The following is a 16,991-nucleotide window of genomic DNA, read 5'->3' as shown; positions in this document are numbered from 1 at the left end:
AATTTGATTCATTATGGCTTTCTCACATGAACTGGTTTGCAGCAGCTGGTGAGAATTGAAATTTCACTAAACAAATACTGAAAGTGCTTGAATCATGGTTTTGATTTGGGGATACTTTCAGGCTAACTATTAGGTTGTAAAATAAAATATTTAACAAGTACCTGTTTATGAATTTTTCCTGTGGTGAGCAGAACCCTTTGAAAGAAAATACATTTTTCTTCAGAAACTTATAAACCTCAGAAACCCTGTAGTGAATTTCAAAAATAGTACTAGTCATTTTTCAGATAAATCTACCTCTAATAAAATCCTTCACAACATTTTCACTGCTAAAGAGCACTTCAGAACTCACAGAGGGTTAATCTGCGTATACTGAGGCTGTCTCTAGGAGCTCCAGTGCTTTATTGCCATAATTCAGTCCCAGCAGTATCCTGTCACTGCAAGATCTTTCCCTAAAATTGTGTTAAAACAATCCATTTTATGATGTTTCTTGATAGGCATGGTTTTTTAATGTTAAAGTTTTGGGTTGTTTTCTAACAGAACTTCATTAATTTGAGGTTTTTCATGTATCCCAGATTTTATTCTAATAATAAAAACCTAATTATTTCTTTATAGGAAGTTATTACTGAAACTGCCATGCCATATCAGACCATTAGTCTGCCTGTGTGTTACAAAGCTCCAGCTCTGGCTGGTGCCAGATGCTTCAAAGGGAGGAAAAAGCCTTGTTCCACAATGTAACCACAAAATCAGTTTAAATATGTCTGATTTAAAAAGTTAAATGTTTAATATTACTAGAATAATTGGAACTGCTAACAGAAAGGATTTGGTTTCTGCTTAGTATTGATTCTGTGAAATTGTACATATTCGTGTCTCATTAGGAGAAAACAATGAAATATGAGAGTGCTTCTTCATACAAGTGCTAAATACTGAGTGCATTGTCAGAAATGAATGGCAAAAGCTCAGACTTCTCAGAATCTTGAAATTTTGCTATTGACATGTGTTCATTCAGCCCCTATTTAAAAGTTAGGAACACAGCTGCCCTAAGCAAGCCCTTGCACTCCAGCACCATCCTTCTCATTTGGTTTCTCAAAGGGTGTTAATTGTGTTTAATTATTGTTTTGTAAAGTGCCAAAAACCTTTTCGCCCAACAAAGCACGTAAGTGACACAATTTGTAGACAGAACAATGTTCAGACAAGTAGGAAATGGAATGTGCTCTGTAGGACATCTGCACAGGGTGCAAGTTTATATTTTCTGATCCGTTTCAAGTAGATGCAAAGATGAGTGTCAGGTTGGAACGTTCACCTTTTCTAACACAAGTGCCCCCACACGGGCAAGGCCGCTTTCAGCCACAGACACGATTCAGCAAAAGCACAAAGGCTTTTACAAGAAGGGTTCAGTGCTGCCACAAGGTTCGTGTTGTCCCTCACTCCAGCTGTTATTGGTGCTATCAATCAGCAGTTTCTCTGTCCTCTGTTTGGCCACTGTGCTTTGGATGCATCTTCTGAGGGCCTGCATTTTCCAGCCAGAGCCCTCTCTTTGTGTTACACAGACTAATTCACTTTAAGCTGCTTCCAAACAGTTCTTCTCTCCCATCCCTTGAAAGAAGTCCTTTTGTGCCCCAGAACATTCACAGGCTATCTCTGTGTGCCAAATGACCTGGGCTCTATTTTTAGCTGTGCTGTTCACATATGTCATGGTCCTGGGTCGTGTCACTCGTCCCTCCCCATTATGTGTCCTGCCACTGTGATTTGGTGAGGGAAGAGTCCAGTGCCACGGGCAGGAATCATCAAAAGTTCATACATATATGCAGCATGCTGATGTCATCCTGGTCCCTCGCTGGTTTCGTTGCAAACTACGTTACATCAGCCCTGAGTTTTTTCCCTACAGGATTTTCCAGCTGCCTTTCTGCAGGCTGGCTGAGTGTGCCTTTCCAGTGTATCACAAACTAGACAGCTCCTTCGACTGAGCCCGTCAGATACCTGTTGAGATCTAGTGGATAAAAAAGCTCATAGCAGAAAAAAAAGAGGTTTGTAAACAAGACACACTTGACTATTTACAGTGGTGGCAGGGGGAGTTGAAATACAACCAGATGAAAACTTCTACTTTTCTCTGTCTCATGCGTTAGAGGATATAAAGCATAATGTTAATTATGCATCCTGCTATTAGCAATCTGTATCACAAAACCCATTACGTGCAATTTAGCACAGATAGCTTTTCTAATGCTCCTTCAGCCTGAGAGATAAATAACCTTTGTCAGGGCAAGGTTAATATAAATTGATCATGTGTGTTGTTAAAACTCTAACCTTTTGACTGATCTAATATGCATGGTCTCTAAAATGCAAAGATGATTCAAGTAAAGAAATGGGAGGTTTTGACATTTTCAACCACCAAAGTATTTGAAGATTGACATAAGGCCATTCTATGCATGTGTGATTTATTTACTAACCCAAAACTAAATTCATCTTAATAAAAATTCAGCAAGAGCATTACTTGTGCTATTTTTATTGTTACCACTTTTGTTGGGATTGATTTTGTTACTATGATGATAGTTTGTTTTCATATATTATTTTTAATATGCTAGTCCCTGAAATTAGATATGAGATCAGGGATTGACTCTGGAAACCTTATCTACACTCTAAATAGCTGAGGTAAAAATGCAAGCAATGATATATTCATCAAATGTCACATTGTTGCTGTAAGGCTTTGGTGCTCAATGTTCTGTGGTAAGGATATGTCAACTCTGGGCTGCAATCAGAGATCTGTTGTGCAAAAAGGCAGTGTTTTCTTGGGATCATAAAGGGACAATTATTTAGATATATTTAGAAACCATAAAATGCAAAGGAGTGTCTTTTAAGATTTTTTTATTTGTTTACATAATTTTTAATTAATTATTTAGAGAGAAAAAGTGCTTCAGTATGAGACAATTTACTAGCAAATTATTAGAAGAAACTGAGTCAGGGGCTAAAAAATCCTCTGGACCCTGCACACATCCGTTCCCTTACCTGCAAAACCTCTCAGGAAGTCTTGTCTTTCTTCCGTTAAGTAGAGCTGGAAATATTTTCAGCAAATACAGTCCAAGAGTTATGCTTACGAATATTCTTCTTTTGCAGGTTTCCCCATTCATGGCATTTACCTTTTACGGATCTTGAACACAAAAGAGTGAAGGATTTGAATCTCTATCTGAAGCAGCTATTAAGTGGCTCCAGGAAACTGGCTAATGTGAGCATTTCCAGTATTTCTTTTATTTGCACATGACTTCTAGCAGCATTTTACCAAAAGATTCAGGAAATTTTCCATTGCCTGTTTTAGGAAAAAAAAAAAAAATACATAAGTGACATATCTTGTAATGATGCATTTTGGGATGGAGCCATTGCAGCATTCATCAAAACTTAAGACAAGGACAAGTATGACTGAGAAATAGTTCATCAGACCTAGCAGGGCATTTTTCAGAAAAACTTTTCTTCTTTTGCTGCCATCGAAAAATAGTGATTCACTGAATTTTTGACAGTAAGGAGTAGGTTCTGAGGAATGTAATGTCTAAAAAAAGAAGTAAGCTTTGAAATATTGAAAAGTCTGATTTTGACAGTTGTTAAATGAAAAGTTCCATCCTTTCAGCCCAGAAATACCCATTTCAAAATGCACCTAACAGGTAGAAGAAACAGTTTTGCAAACATAAGACCTAACCCAGAATGTTTCAATAATATCAGAATGGTACATTTGTGTCCATTAAAATTGGTGTTTTCACATTTGTTTTATTCATTATTTTTTTCTGAGGTTTGAGGTTCTCCTCCTGTTTAAAAATGGAAAGCCAAAATGGTAATAAACATGGACTTTTCATTGTCTGGGGCAGGACAAAGCTTTGTGCACCTCAGCAGCAAAAAAGCCGGAGCTGAGAGCAGCAAAGGGCCATGGGCACCCTGGGAAGATGTTAAATCATGATGCTGCAGAAGCTGAATGGTCAATTACTGACAGTGACACCAGGGTCTGAGAGAAAGGAGCATCCTCCAGCGAGCAGCCTTTGTCAGGAAAGCTGTCAGGCAGGGAAAAAATGGTGGTTTACATTAGACCCCAGGCTTACACAGAGGCTTAGTAAATTCAAGTGAGTCAAGGCACGAGCTCGTGCTTGACCTTGCTGTTTCACTGTTGGCACATTCTGCAGCAGAGCTTAGGCCTCTGCCACGTGAGCCATGTCCTGTCCCATGGCCTCAGGGCCACAGCACAAACTGGGGATGCTTTGGTTTAATGGTATGGACAGCCAAAAGAGGGTATGAGAGGATGTTTGTTCTCCAAAATCTCAAACAACTTGCAGGAGGAAAATAAAAAAAGTTTGCTGCCTAACTATATAACTTTCCCAGCTGTGACTTTGTAATGGAGATTAAAGAGGAAATTGTCCATATGCAAGACAAACAGGAGTTATCTTATTAATATGAATATAAATTCTGAGCCCTGAGTTGAAATTGAAAAGATTTCCAAATAGGATAAAAATCTTTTTGTCTCACAGAGTTACAGTTAATTTGGTGTGAACAGCTGACTTGGGTACTTGGTTCCCTTGACTCACACTGGGAAATAATCTGCTCAAGTTTTGGTTGATTGTTGTGCAATTAAAACACAAGAAGTTTCACCTCAACTTGAGGAAGAACCTTTTTACACTGAGGGTGGCAGAGCACTGAACAGCTGCCCAGGGAGGTCGTGGAGTCTCCCTCTGTGGAGGCATTCCAAGCCCACCTGGACATGTTCCTGTGTCACCTGCTGCCAGTGACCCTGCTGTGGCAGTGGGATTGGACTGGGTGATCTCCAGAGGTCCATTCCAACCCTAAGGGTTCTGTGATTCCTTTCTGACCTCACATTAGGGCCATGGGTTTATTTTACATTAGCGCCTTTTGGTCACAGCTGAGGAAAAGCTGATCTAAGCCCATGACCTAGAAATGAAGAGCTCAGTATCTTCTGCTGTGCTCTGGGCTGCTGGAAGGTACACGGATTTTCAAGTTGGGCCAAACACTGCTGTGCAGAAGCCTGATCTACAGCTGAAAAATTAGACTGCTTAAAGCCCTGGGATAGTCATAAAAACATTTCCCGGTCGTGCACAGGAGCTCTGCTGTGCCTCCCGCTCCGTGGGTTAGTGCCCAGCCAGAGCAGGCTGCCTGGCAATGGGCTTCCCAGTGCCCTTCCTCCTCCCTTCATGGGCCTGAAGCACACACCCCTGGAGCTGGGATCATCCTCCCAGCACTGGAACACAACCATGACTGAGGTGTTCGCAGGTAACTCTGGACAGATCTGCTCGGGGACAGACACTGCTGTGGCTCTGAGTCAGCCCAGGGGGGCAAATTTCCAGGCTGGAGGGCTGAACCATGAGGAGAAGAAATCAATTTTGTACCTGTGGGGGCTGTGCTGCTACTGGTGTGCTGGACTTGGAGGGCAAGGGGTAACAAACAGAGTAATGAGCAGATTGTTTCCATCTGTAAAGTGCTGCTGCATGTGGGAAATCATCTTGCTTACCCCCATGCAGCTAACCTGCAGTTCTGGATGATAACCTTTAAAGTTATTGATACTCCACAAACATTGAATCATTATTTTTACTTCAATATGCTTCTCCTGCTGGGAGACGGGAGAAATTTAGAAAATACTGACATGTTCTGACCCACTTAGAACAAGGAGACCAGTTGGTGGGTAATTTCCTTTGTATTCCCTTCTTTTTTACTTTTCACTTTGGTATGAGTCTTTTAAAATATCATGGTGTCATCTTGGCTGTAGTCTGAGCAGAAAGCCAAGCTAGGAGGCTTTCTTGATAAAAATAAATACAATTATTTTGTCCCTTCTTGTGCTTATGACAACTTTGCAGTCAAATTTGTCCTTTTTCTCAAATTGTTAGAGAGCCTGGCTGAAACCATTTAGTGAGTTGTCAGTTCTCAAGCACTGTCAAACTGTCATTCCTATGAAATAGTAAAACTATGTAGGAATAAATAATTAATTCAATTAATTCATAAATTTGTGAAGAAATCTAGAAGGAACAGATTCCTGGAGAACAGAATTCCTTTTACTTTCTCGCTACAGTCATTTCTTTATGCTGAATTCTAATAGCTGTAATGTATTGTAGCTGCAGAGTAGGCTGGAGTATTGTCTGGGATAGAGAGAAGAGCTTTTATTTCATTATAAAATACCATTGTAACACTTGTAATCACTGTAAACACATTACCCTAAGTGACTAGGCGCCATTTTCTGCTCTGAAGAATTTAGTCCAGTCCACACAGGACTGACTACATGCTTGGTTCTACCAATCAAGTAATTATAAATCCTAGAAATGAAGAAAGAATCAGATTACATCCAAATTCCTTCCTCAGTCGTGCCTTAGGTGTAAGCTTTTTAGTCCAGACTGAGTTCTGATTATGAAAATTTTATTATAATTTAGAGTAGGTCAGAATGTCACTGACCTTTTCTGCTAAATGGTTGGAACAAAGGAGGAGAGGTGGAAAACAGCTGCCTTCTTATTTGCACTGGAGCTCAAATGGAATTAAATGTTTCTTCAAACCCTTCTTTAATGAGCAGAAACTTCTTCTTTCTCTATCTCTGAATTTTAGTGCCAGATCCAATAAATGCAGAAACATCAGTTGATGGAGATATTTGTTCTTGGACCAGTTTAAATGCTTAAACTTGCTCATGCCCATCCCTATTCAAGGCATTTTTTTTAAGTCTGTGGTTTACTTTAAGCACAAACCTCGCTTAGTTACTTTCATTGAAGAATTGCCTGGAATGGGAGTCCTTTCTGAAATTCAGGTTAGCACTGTTATAAATAACTCCTCCACCAGACTGTGTTCATGAACAACAAGCTGCATTCATTACATCAATCACTGACATGCAGAAGTTGATGCACCTTCATTGTCATACTGAATCAAGTAGAACAGGATGAAAAATGGGTTTCAGCGCCGTTTTTTAAAAAATTTCATTCTACTTGTCCCAAACCAGTGTCAATATTTCTGACCACAGCGAAGGAACATTTAGGTTTGAGCCAGCTGCACCATTGCTGACTGACTCATCATCTGCATACACTGAAATACCTGAGTTTTCTAGATCTGCAGGGTAAAATTCTCAGCACTCTTCAGAAACTTTGAGTTTTGCTCCATTAAATGGCAAAACAACCAAGTGATGTCACCAATAAGAGGTGAAGCACCAAAGAACAATGAACTGAAGGTGGGTAACATGGAAGATGACAAAAACATATGTTCTCAAAGCATAAAGAATTTGTGACAAAAGACAGCTGCTGCTGACCCATGTCATATTTTTCTGTGTTTCACTCAACTCCAACTGAGCAATGGGCTGAATGGAGACTGCAGCCCAAATCTCATCATACAAATTAGGGCTGCCCTAGTGGCTCGTGATTTTATGGCTGTGTTGTAGGAGGGTTGTACACTGCCTGGGGACACAAAAGCAAGGTAATGCTCCATTAATTAAGTCTGTGACAAATACAAAAGTAAGTTCAGGTGCACAGTAGGCTGATCATTAAAAAAAAAATATAGTGTCTTTTGGGATTTGAGTCTATAAAGATTTTCGAAGTATCCAAACTAACTGAGGACTTTGGGGGTGAGGATAAACCTTGTGCACACAGGTAAGCAAACAGTGATGGTGTTTCAGCTGTGGATAGGTTCTATAAACAGCTTTATGGTGACTTACAGGCTTTGTAAAAGGACTTTAAAGAGGATGTAAATGGAAATGATTGTAAATTATGTTCACTCATTTTCAAGCACACAGTAAAAACCAGGACCACAGCATTGTTCTAGGGTGACTAATGTTTCACACTGTAAAAGTAATCAAGTTTGATAAGAGCTTCCCATATTTCATTTCTACTTTATTCACTGGTGCTCCTTGGGACTTGCAGAGATGAGAAAAAAGCCCCACATGCCTGTATGGGGTACATACCATGAGGGTACAAAGTGCTCCCAGGGTACATGGGTCCCTTGAACTCCCACCACTCCCATATTCCTGCGGTGAGGCATCCAGCAGAGCCAAAATGGGGAGAGTTCAAAGTCCTCTCTCTTCCTCTGTCCTTTCCTGAAGTCGCAGCAGCTGCACCAAGGTCAGCTTTTTCTGGTTTCTTTCTTTCCTGCTGATTCTCCATCCTGTTAAAGTGTAACAGGCGCATGGGTGTTCTCTGACCCCAAATCTACTCTAGCACAGCTGAAAAGAAAGCTGAAAGCGGAGGGGAGGCTGCTTTTCTTTCTATCGAAATTAAATCTGGCTTGAAATCTGGCTGTGTTTCACAAACTGCAGAGTGCTTTTCTAGTTAGTCACTGAAGGAGAGCAGTAGACAAATTCTACCATGCTGCAGTGATGCAGGGCTGTGCCAGCCCCCCAAGGCCACTGAAATATTTTATTTCGGTTGTATCCTAGTGCAAGTAAAGGTGGAATTTGTCCCTTTTGAATTTAATGGCTGAAAAATATCTCTGAGTTCTAGCCAGACTGACCATACATACCTGTTTGCTCCTGATCAGGCTAATATGTTGAGTGACCTGCAAAAATATCAGAATTACCTATTGAAGATTATTGTCTTATTAGGTAAGAACAGATAAAACGATAGGAGGATTTCCTAAGAATCCCTAAGTGTGCAGTATTTTAGGGAATTTTTGCGTGCCGATTTAAAGGTAAGAATTCCAGGAGGAAAAGGGTGAGTGAGCACTTGTGGTCATCCTCAGTGCCTTCCTTTCTGCCAAGACCATCACAGGGTCTCTGAGATTCCCACCCAGAGTCTCTTCTGTGTAACAAAAATTGCTGGGTTAGAAATGGACTCTCTCCACCTTAAAACAGCTCAAGCATGTGTTCAAAGCTCTGCTAGACCTGTTTCTATTTAGCAGTGTACCTAGGTGCAGGCTTAATTCTGTGCCTCAGTCGCATGAACTGGGCTCCAACTGATGGAGGTCTCATAGATTTAGGAATCACCTAAAAGTTCAGTGTGTTTTTTTGGAGGTCTGCTGACAAAGGGGGAACTTAATAAGGTACTTACACATTTTCTGGTGGAAATCTAAGTGGTGGGGTCCTGCAGCAGGCAGATTAGCACAGGTCAGGGGGAAATTGCTGTCCTTTAAATAACAGTGAGCAAAATGCTTATCTCCACAAACACCCAAGAGACACCCCCCCATTGCTTTTGAAGCACTTTGCCCTGGACAACCTGCTGCATCTGCTCCTGCCACATGATCTGTTCCATCAGGTTTTTGCATTCCTTCTGCCAGGATCAGCCTTGCTGCTTCCCCACAGGCTTCGGTACCCATTGAGCATGATGGGCACACAGGCCAGGAAAGCTTTGCCATCAGCTGTGGCACCAGCAGGGTTCATGCCTGTCCTGTTCATGCCTGCTCTAAGTTCTGCATGGCTCCACTTCTGTACTTAAACCAAAAGTCATTTTTTTCAGTGTTCGCTCCTTTAGAATGAGATTTTGGAATTATTGCCTGAAACATCTTTGCACCTCGTGTTTACAAACCTCTTGGTTCCTGCATTTCCATTTGTTGCAGAAAGAGTAGGTGGAGAGGAAGCAGAAAGAACACCAAGCTGCTCAGTGTGGAATTTTTTCTCTTTCAAGTCAGTTTGTGTATCTTTATTTCCACCTCCTGCCTACTTCTCTCAAGATCTTTGAACTCATAGGGCTACTTAAGTTTCTCTGCTTATTTTCATGCTGTCAAATAAAGGCCGGGCTGCCAAAAATATACTCTCAGCCCTGGAGATTTCCTGCACTTGGGACTTGTGCTGAAAGAGCGAGTGAAGGTTCCTTAGGGAATAACTCAGCTGTTTAAAGCTACTGGAAGCTGTGGCAGGTGTATGGGCTTTCCCCTGTAAGCTGTCTTCATCAGATGAGAGAATAATTACTCATGCTCAGTACAGACAGGTGTATTGGCAGTCCACTGCTAATAACTTAAGGATCCATCACTCAATTCAAGGAAAACAATTATGTTGGTTTCTCTTTCTTTTCTTTTTTTTTTTTTCCTCCCCTGATTTTTCTTTTAAAGAAAATATCAGTATGGGAGGAAAAACTTCAAACAGTAGAGTGAAAAATGAAAGGCAACTGTTAAAATAAATCCAGATTGCTAAATCTTATCTCTCCACTGAACATACACATCTGTTCCTCTGTCTGCTGTATGCTGTAAGCACGTGTTAACTCCTCTCTAGCTGTTTTTGTCACTATCCTCTTCCTTTTCTTTTTTCCTTGCACAAATTATGCTACAACTTGTCAAATTGAAACAACACAAATACTACAAGAAGTACATCTTGCTGATAAGAGACGCGTTATTTTCCTCTGGCTGGAAAAAAACAATGGTGATATTTTAATGCTGGAATCTGAAAAGTCTCTTGTTCTATCCATTCATTACAGTGTCAGTCCAAGTAACATCAGCACGAATGTAATAATCCTAACCATCTTAAAGAGTGGCCATTCTGAAATATGGCTTTATGAAAAGCTAATAAAATGCAATTACTGTCCAGCTTTGATTCAGGCTCATAAGAGTCCATTTAAGAATTCACGTTTTTATTACCTTGCAAAATACTGAAATCTGGGGATTTGGTTTATTGTTTTAATTCTCTCCAGCTGAATGTAACTACCTGTTATATATGTTCACTAGAGCAGCACAGGTCAGTACATAAAAATAAAAGTTATAGCAGTACATAAGGCGGATTACTCTTTTAAACAGGATGGTGAAATACGATCATGCCTTTCTCTCCCTGTGGGTTTCTGGTAGGATTTAACTTTGTATGGAGCTTTTCAGTGTGAGTGTCCATTAAGCTGCCGTGGGAGGGAGGTTTGCACAATATCTGAGCCTCGGGGAGGCACACACGAGGTCAGGTACTTGGGGTCAGTCCCGTGCCAAGGGCAAGTTTCCTGCTGACTACACAGCTCAAAGTAAAGACGGGCTCCTGCTTTTGTTTCACAGATGGGCTGCTCTGTCAAAGTACTTGCAGCTGCTAATGCAAATATTGAGCTACTGGAGATCAAGCAAGAGCACAAATCTCTGGCCCCCACAGCTTGCTGCTGTCTGGAAGTGTGTTGACAGAAAGGGGCCAGGTAGGCACCAATGCAGCATCCCTGAGACAGTGCTAAAGGGCACCATCATCCTCCCAGTGCCTGAGCAGAAGCCATTCCCCAGATTCCTTGCCCATGATCATGGGGGAAAAGCTCCCTTTCATTGCTAACTCTAATATATGCAATAAAAAATTACCAGCAAGCTTCTTGGAGGGGAATGATACAAGGAACAAAGCACAACAAATGATATTACCGACAGTATTTGTATTCTCTTTCAGAATGAGCTAGTACTCAGCTTCTTCCTCAATTGGTCCAAAAATACCTTGACAGAAGATTCATCATCTCTGACCTTAGGTATGTGTATTACCAATCTTATTTCTTTTCTGAGAAATTATAATCCTTGATAATATTATGCAATAAAGTGTTTAGATGGTTTGGATGTTTTTAGGATATAAGGATACCAACAAATAATTCCTGATTTCTCAAGGTCTCTGAAAATGTGTTACTAATGTCACCTGTAGATTTCTTTCTCTTTGACGTATTCCCTTCAGCCTTGCTTCATTTCTTTTTGAATAAACATGCTCATATGCAAAGCAAAAGTTTATTTACACAAACTGTGGCAGATTTCTTGTTTTACAAAACAAAATATTCAAAGATTTTGGAGGAAAGGATGTGAGTCATGACAAAGCACAATGTGTGCTCGCACAAGCAAAGAAAATCAGGGGTGACTTCTAAAGTAATTTTCACAATGAGGGGAGCAGGTAAATAACAGAACATTATGTTAATGCTTAGGCATACATTATTAATGACTGTGGTAATTCACTTCTTGCTAAATGAGATGCTGCACTGTTCCCTTAGCCTATCTAAATACTTAACCCATTTTCCCCTTCTGTCCAGCACCTAATTTAATCTAATTTCTGACATTACAGATTCAAAAGCATAAACCATAAAAGGTAAACTCTGAATGTTTATTGTCTTCCACTCCCTTAGTTCTGCACTGATAATAATCTTATGTACTCAGTTTTTAGGCAAAATAAAACCTTATGAAAGTGTCTGCAGCTGCACTCTGCATCACAACAATTCAGCTGGTTGTTATGCGCTCCAAGTGATAGGACAGTTTCCAAGATCATCAGTTTTCCACATTTCAGAAAGGATTGTATCTCTGCATATTTAATTTGAGTGTCCATTAAGTTAATTTAATCTCTCTGCAGACAGAGGTTTCATTATCTCTTTTGCTGGGACCATTTCTTTTAATCCATCAGACAAAATAAATCCCATTCTGGCTTCTCTGCCTTTGGAAGTCTCTCCCTGTGCAGAGTTTATTTGATTAGGCATGCCATTATCATATTAAACCCATTATGACTATTGAAAATTACTAATGGTTGCTCTAACTTTTACAAAGGATCAAGGAGATAATGCAAAGATGTCCTAAGTGTTAGGCATGTGCAGTATGGGTCCATGGTCTGCCTCTCTGTAGGTGCCTTTAAGCAAAGATACAGATGTGAGAGCGAGCTGAGGCACAAGGCAGTTAAAGTCCCAGAATAATTTTTATATGTCACTAATATTCAGGTGCCTAATTATTACAGAGAATCTGGGTGTAAAAGTTTTATGCAAAATCATAAAATGAATCTATAATAAAATTGAGAAAGAACTTGCAACATCATAATTCCTGCAGTGGTGTCCTGAGCCAGTATAGTCTGAAGGATGAGCCATCTATTTTTGTTGTCAGTGGCAGCAAAATCAAGGAAGAGAATGAAGAAACAGAAGCAAAAATGTGGTTAGTGGGTGTTTGATGAAAGCTGTGTGACAGGTAACCCAATCTGCTCCTCACTATTTAGTTAGTGGTGGTGAGGGTCACAACATGGTCAGGGAAGATTAATGTGTCTCTGGCCTTGAGCAGTGAGGTTACAGGGGGATTCATTTTTTCCTTTTCAAGAACTCCTCCTTTTAAAGTTTGGGTCCTTCACTTCTAGACTTAAGGCAAAACCTTTGTTTAACACAGGGGAGAATAACAACCGAAACCCAAACCACAAACAAAAGCAGCTCTCTTTAGCCTAGAAAATTGATCACTATCATTTAACTGCTAAACTAGCAGTAGCACAAAAGGTCCAAACAGTGAGTTCAGACCTGGTACAAACAGAGAACAAGAATCCTGGGCTGAGTTGCTCTGGATACCGCACCACTCAGGGTGAGCTGTGGAAGCAGGTGAGCTCAGCTCTCAGGAGATCTGCCATGCATGTGCTAATTGCCCACTTGAGAAACACATTGAAACATACGTATTGCAGAGATGTTTTTCGACTCTTCACCTCGTCTTTGGAGTTAGGCTGCTGCCATGCCCCAGTGAGCTCGCTGAAGTCTTTGTTCCATGGCATTCTGCACACTGCTGGCATCCAGGGGAGACACCAGTCCAGCTAAGGCAGGAGGTGTCCGGTCATGCCAAGGTGCCAGGTAGTAAACCAGGAGTGGCCCTGGAGGTTCTTGCTGGCTGAGGGTGCCCAGAAACACTCTTGGTTTGAAGGTAAACTCTGCAGTAATGCCATAGTCAGTCTGGGGAGGAGTTAAGTTCACTGAGCCTGCTGGAAAGAGGTGGTTGCCATGAAAAAAAAGTACATTTTCCCCCCACAAATTTCATTGCTTTCTGAGGTTGTAGGGGTCTTAATATTTGTCTGTTTTGAGAAATAACTCAAGTTTATGGCCTGTAGCTTTCCATGGATCTGGTAAATTCTCTCTCAAGCAAAAAAATCATCTGTCTCTTTGTTAGGATCAATACGAAATAAGGTTAATGCCCAATAGGATCAGGTTATGAATTTTGATCAAACCAGGATCTTTCTCTTACACTGCTTTAATTTATAAATGTTGTAGGTAATTACACTTACTAAAGTAAAATAAGTATTAAAATTTATGAATTTGTACTCTGCTCCCAGCAATAGAAAGATTAGAAATCAGTGTTAAATTTACTTGACATGAATACTGAATCAGTACTCCCAGTGAGGTGAATTCTGAATTATCCTGAATATTGTCAGCATTTCATTATACCAAGCTCGCTACAAGGCAGTGAGAGCAGATATCAGGAATGATTTCACAATCAGACTTTTATAAAGGCTCTTTAAAAAAGGAAGGAAGAAAGAAAAATCATCAAAAATATTTTTATATCTAGCTTGTTTATTTTCCTTCTCTCGAGTTTATATCTCCTGAAAGTATTAATAATTCTGACTGTTTGGGTTCTGCTATGGACTAGAACACTGTACAGCCCAGCCCCAGTTCTGGCATGTTTAATTAGTGCTCCATGTGTTTATATGAGCCTCTGTCCTTGAGGTGCAGTAGGGGAACAGGTTCTGTGTCCTTCTGAAGGGAGATCCAGGTTTCCAGGAAGATTGTATTATGGTATTCCCCTCCGTGCAGAACCACAAGTAGTCCCTGGGGAGAATAAGGCTCTCTTGCTCACGTCCCATAATGTTTTGATCTTCTGAAGCTGCTCACTCTTGATGTGAAGCTTTTGCCACAAGTTGCCTTCCTGATTTAGTCACATTTACCCATAAGCAGCTCTGGTTGGCTTGGAGGACTAAGGCACTGAGACAGTCGGTGTATTTAGAGCTGACTGTACGAAGTCAGATACTTTAGAGGCTGTAACTAAAGCAGGCAGATGGTTGGCTTGGGGCATTCAACCCCAGCCCTGGAACACCAAACGGGTTCCAGTGCTCTTTGATGCCAGATGTCAAAACAGGCTGTCACCAAGAAGAAAGGTCTAAGAAAAACCTGAGAGTGCAGAATACAGAATAATACTGAGCTCCCTGATGGCAGTGGGCTGACGCTTAGTTAATTAGTTTCCTCACATTGCTTTGCAGTCCGCATGTGAAATGCAATGTGTTATTAAATTACAGTTTCCCTATTGATTTTGTCAGTAGCATCTTCCTCACCATTGGTATTTCTCAAATGTTGTGCACAGTGTAAATGTTGTGCAGAGCTTGTTTTAAGATGCTGCTAAGGAAAAAGTTGTACAAATGGTAGAACATGGAGGTGGTAGTTCTCCAGCGTGCCAGAAAAGACCATCTAGATGAAGCAAAGAACTGCATACTTGACTACTGTGACGAGCATTCCACCTTCAGTAGAAATCCGAATGCTAATTGCCTTCATTTCTTGGTTTGAAAAGACAAAAGGACCCACCGTTTTCTCATGTTTATGTTCCTTGATAAGAGATTATGACCTGGCACTGTGTTTGGGGTTTTCTGTAGTAGCATTGGTGGCTGACTTCCACGCCTGGGATACATGACACAAATCAGATAGGAAAAACCTACAAGTGCTCCAGGGTCCTCATTTGGTATTTGACAGCTTTTGCATCGACACCAGTGAGTGAAGAAGCCATCCCTGGGGGGAACTCTTGCTTCAGCCGTAGCCAGAGCACGTTTGTCTTGTACCTGCAACAGAACAGCACTTGGTCCTTGTCTAAAATGAGCTGCAAGCAGAGCATGACACTTTGCAAAAATGCAGAGCCTGAGCGCAAGTCCATCTGCCCAAGCTGGATAGATTGGAAGTAATTATTGGACGTGTATTCTATTATCATTTGAAGCTAAAATCACCTGGACTTCAAAGAGGCTATGATCTAGCACAGAGTGTGGGAAAACCAAAAATGTACCAGCTGAGTGTAGCTAACAGTAACTGGGTTTTATTGTGAAATATAAGCAATAGAGGTCTCTTCCATGTTTATCAGATTTCCCACGCTCTGTTACTTTTTATTTCCCTTCCTTTTATTTTTTTTTCCATTAGTACTTAATTTATCGCTTAGTAAGAGCTAATATTTTAGTAATATTCATGCCCATAGTGTGTGTTTCAGACCTCATTTTGCATATTGAATTAGAAATGCATTTTCCCTTCCTTCCTTTTTTTTTTTTTTTTTTTTTTTTTTTTGTTAGAAACTTATTTACATTTCTTACTTTCAAGGAAAAAAAAAACAAAAACAACTCCCACAGAGAAATTCCTTCACTGGATATAAGCACCACACTTTAAAAATTAATGAAAAAAAAGGCACAGGTAGCGCTGGTAGGAAAGGGAAGGCACAGTGAGCAGCTGGATTCTGATGACGTAATTTAACCTCTGAAATCTGTTGCTCTTGCTAAACCACTCATGATGACTCACTGCAATTCACCAAATTAACAGAGCCCCACAAGTGAATTGTGCCCTTATGTTAAAACAGAGCTGCCCTTGTGTTACACGGTGTGTAATAGTCTAGAATTCTACATTTCCTGTTGCAAATTCAAGGCAAAAGGACTCACAGCTTTAAAAAACGAAAGGTAAAGTGGTTTTGCATGAAAAAAAAAAGAGGAATTGAATTTTATGGGCTTCTTCTTACCCTGGAAAAAACTCAGCATTGTCTGGTTCACAGAGTTTTCGTCCCCTGTCCCTCCCTGTTCCTATTTGCATACCACAAGAAATGAAATAAGGTACAGTCTTGCCAAGTGATTTGTCAAAGTTCATAAGGGAGAATAACAAATGAAGAACTGCTACTCAGTCTTCTAAGTCCCAGCTTAGTGATTTCTTCCTGAGATTTCAATTCTTCAAGAGTGTTTCAGGCCCTTCTCTAATTAGGATGTGATTAAAAATGTATTTTTGTAGTCTCTAAAGGGGAGAAATTAGAGATGGATTCATATTCTGAAATTCCGTTCCAAACATCATAAACTCAGTAGTGTTGGTATCCAAGCTGCCTGGAAAAATTATATTATGGCAGTTGCGTGTAAACACAGTGTTATTTCTAATTCATTTGAGTTCCCTTCCTTAGGAGAAATGGCAATTACACTGGCTCTCTGGCTGTCAGCAGTACATGACAGCACTGTCATTGTGTCTGCTTGGCAGTTATTTTAGTGTCTTCACTCCAGAGGTTACACATTTGGTTTCTTCAGAAAAATACACCCAACGTGGCTTATTCATTATAGCATCCCCTGTGCTGCCTCCTCTGCTGAGCAACAGAGGAAAGCCTGAGCAGAGGGAGTTGGATTTCTTCCT

At 40.5% G+C, this 16,991-nt stretch overlaps 1 protein-coding gene across 2 annotated transcripts in view; it reads left to right on the top strand.

Annotated features, from left to right (window-relative positions):
- PIK3C2G (phosphatidylinositol-4-phosphate 3-kinase catalytic subunit type 2 gamma) overlaps positions 1 to 16,991 on the top strand; it is a 190,635-nt gene that overhangs the window by 149,354 nt on the left and 24,290 nt on the right. For both annotated transcript variants that reach the window (XM_019288624.3, XM_010404187.4), the window contains exons 30-31: positions 3,109 to 3,217; positions 11,273 to 11,348. In XM_019288624.3, coding sequence (XP_019144169.2) covers positions 3,109 to 3,217; positions 11,273 to 11,348 — 185 coding nt within the window. The remainder of the gene's footprint in view (positions 1 to 3,108; positions 3,218 to 11,272; positions 11,349 to 16,991) is intronic.

This window comes from Corvus cornix, chromosome 1A, assembly GCF_000738735.6.
Source record: "Corvus cornix cornix isolate S_Up_H32 chromosome 1A, ASM73873v5, whole genome shotgun sequence".
Taxonomy (NCBI): domain Eukaryota; kingdom Metazoa; phylum Chordata; class Aves; order Passeriformes; family Corvidae; genus Corvus; species Corvus cornix.
This window is presented reverse-complemented; position numbering and strand designations above follow the sequence as displayed.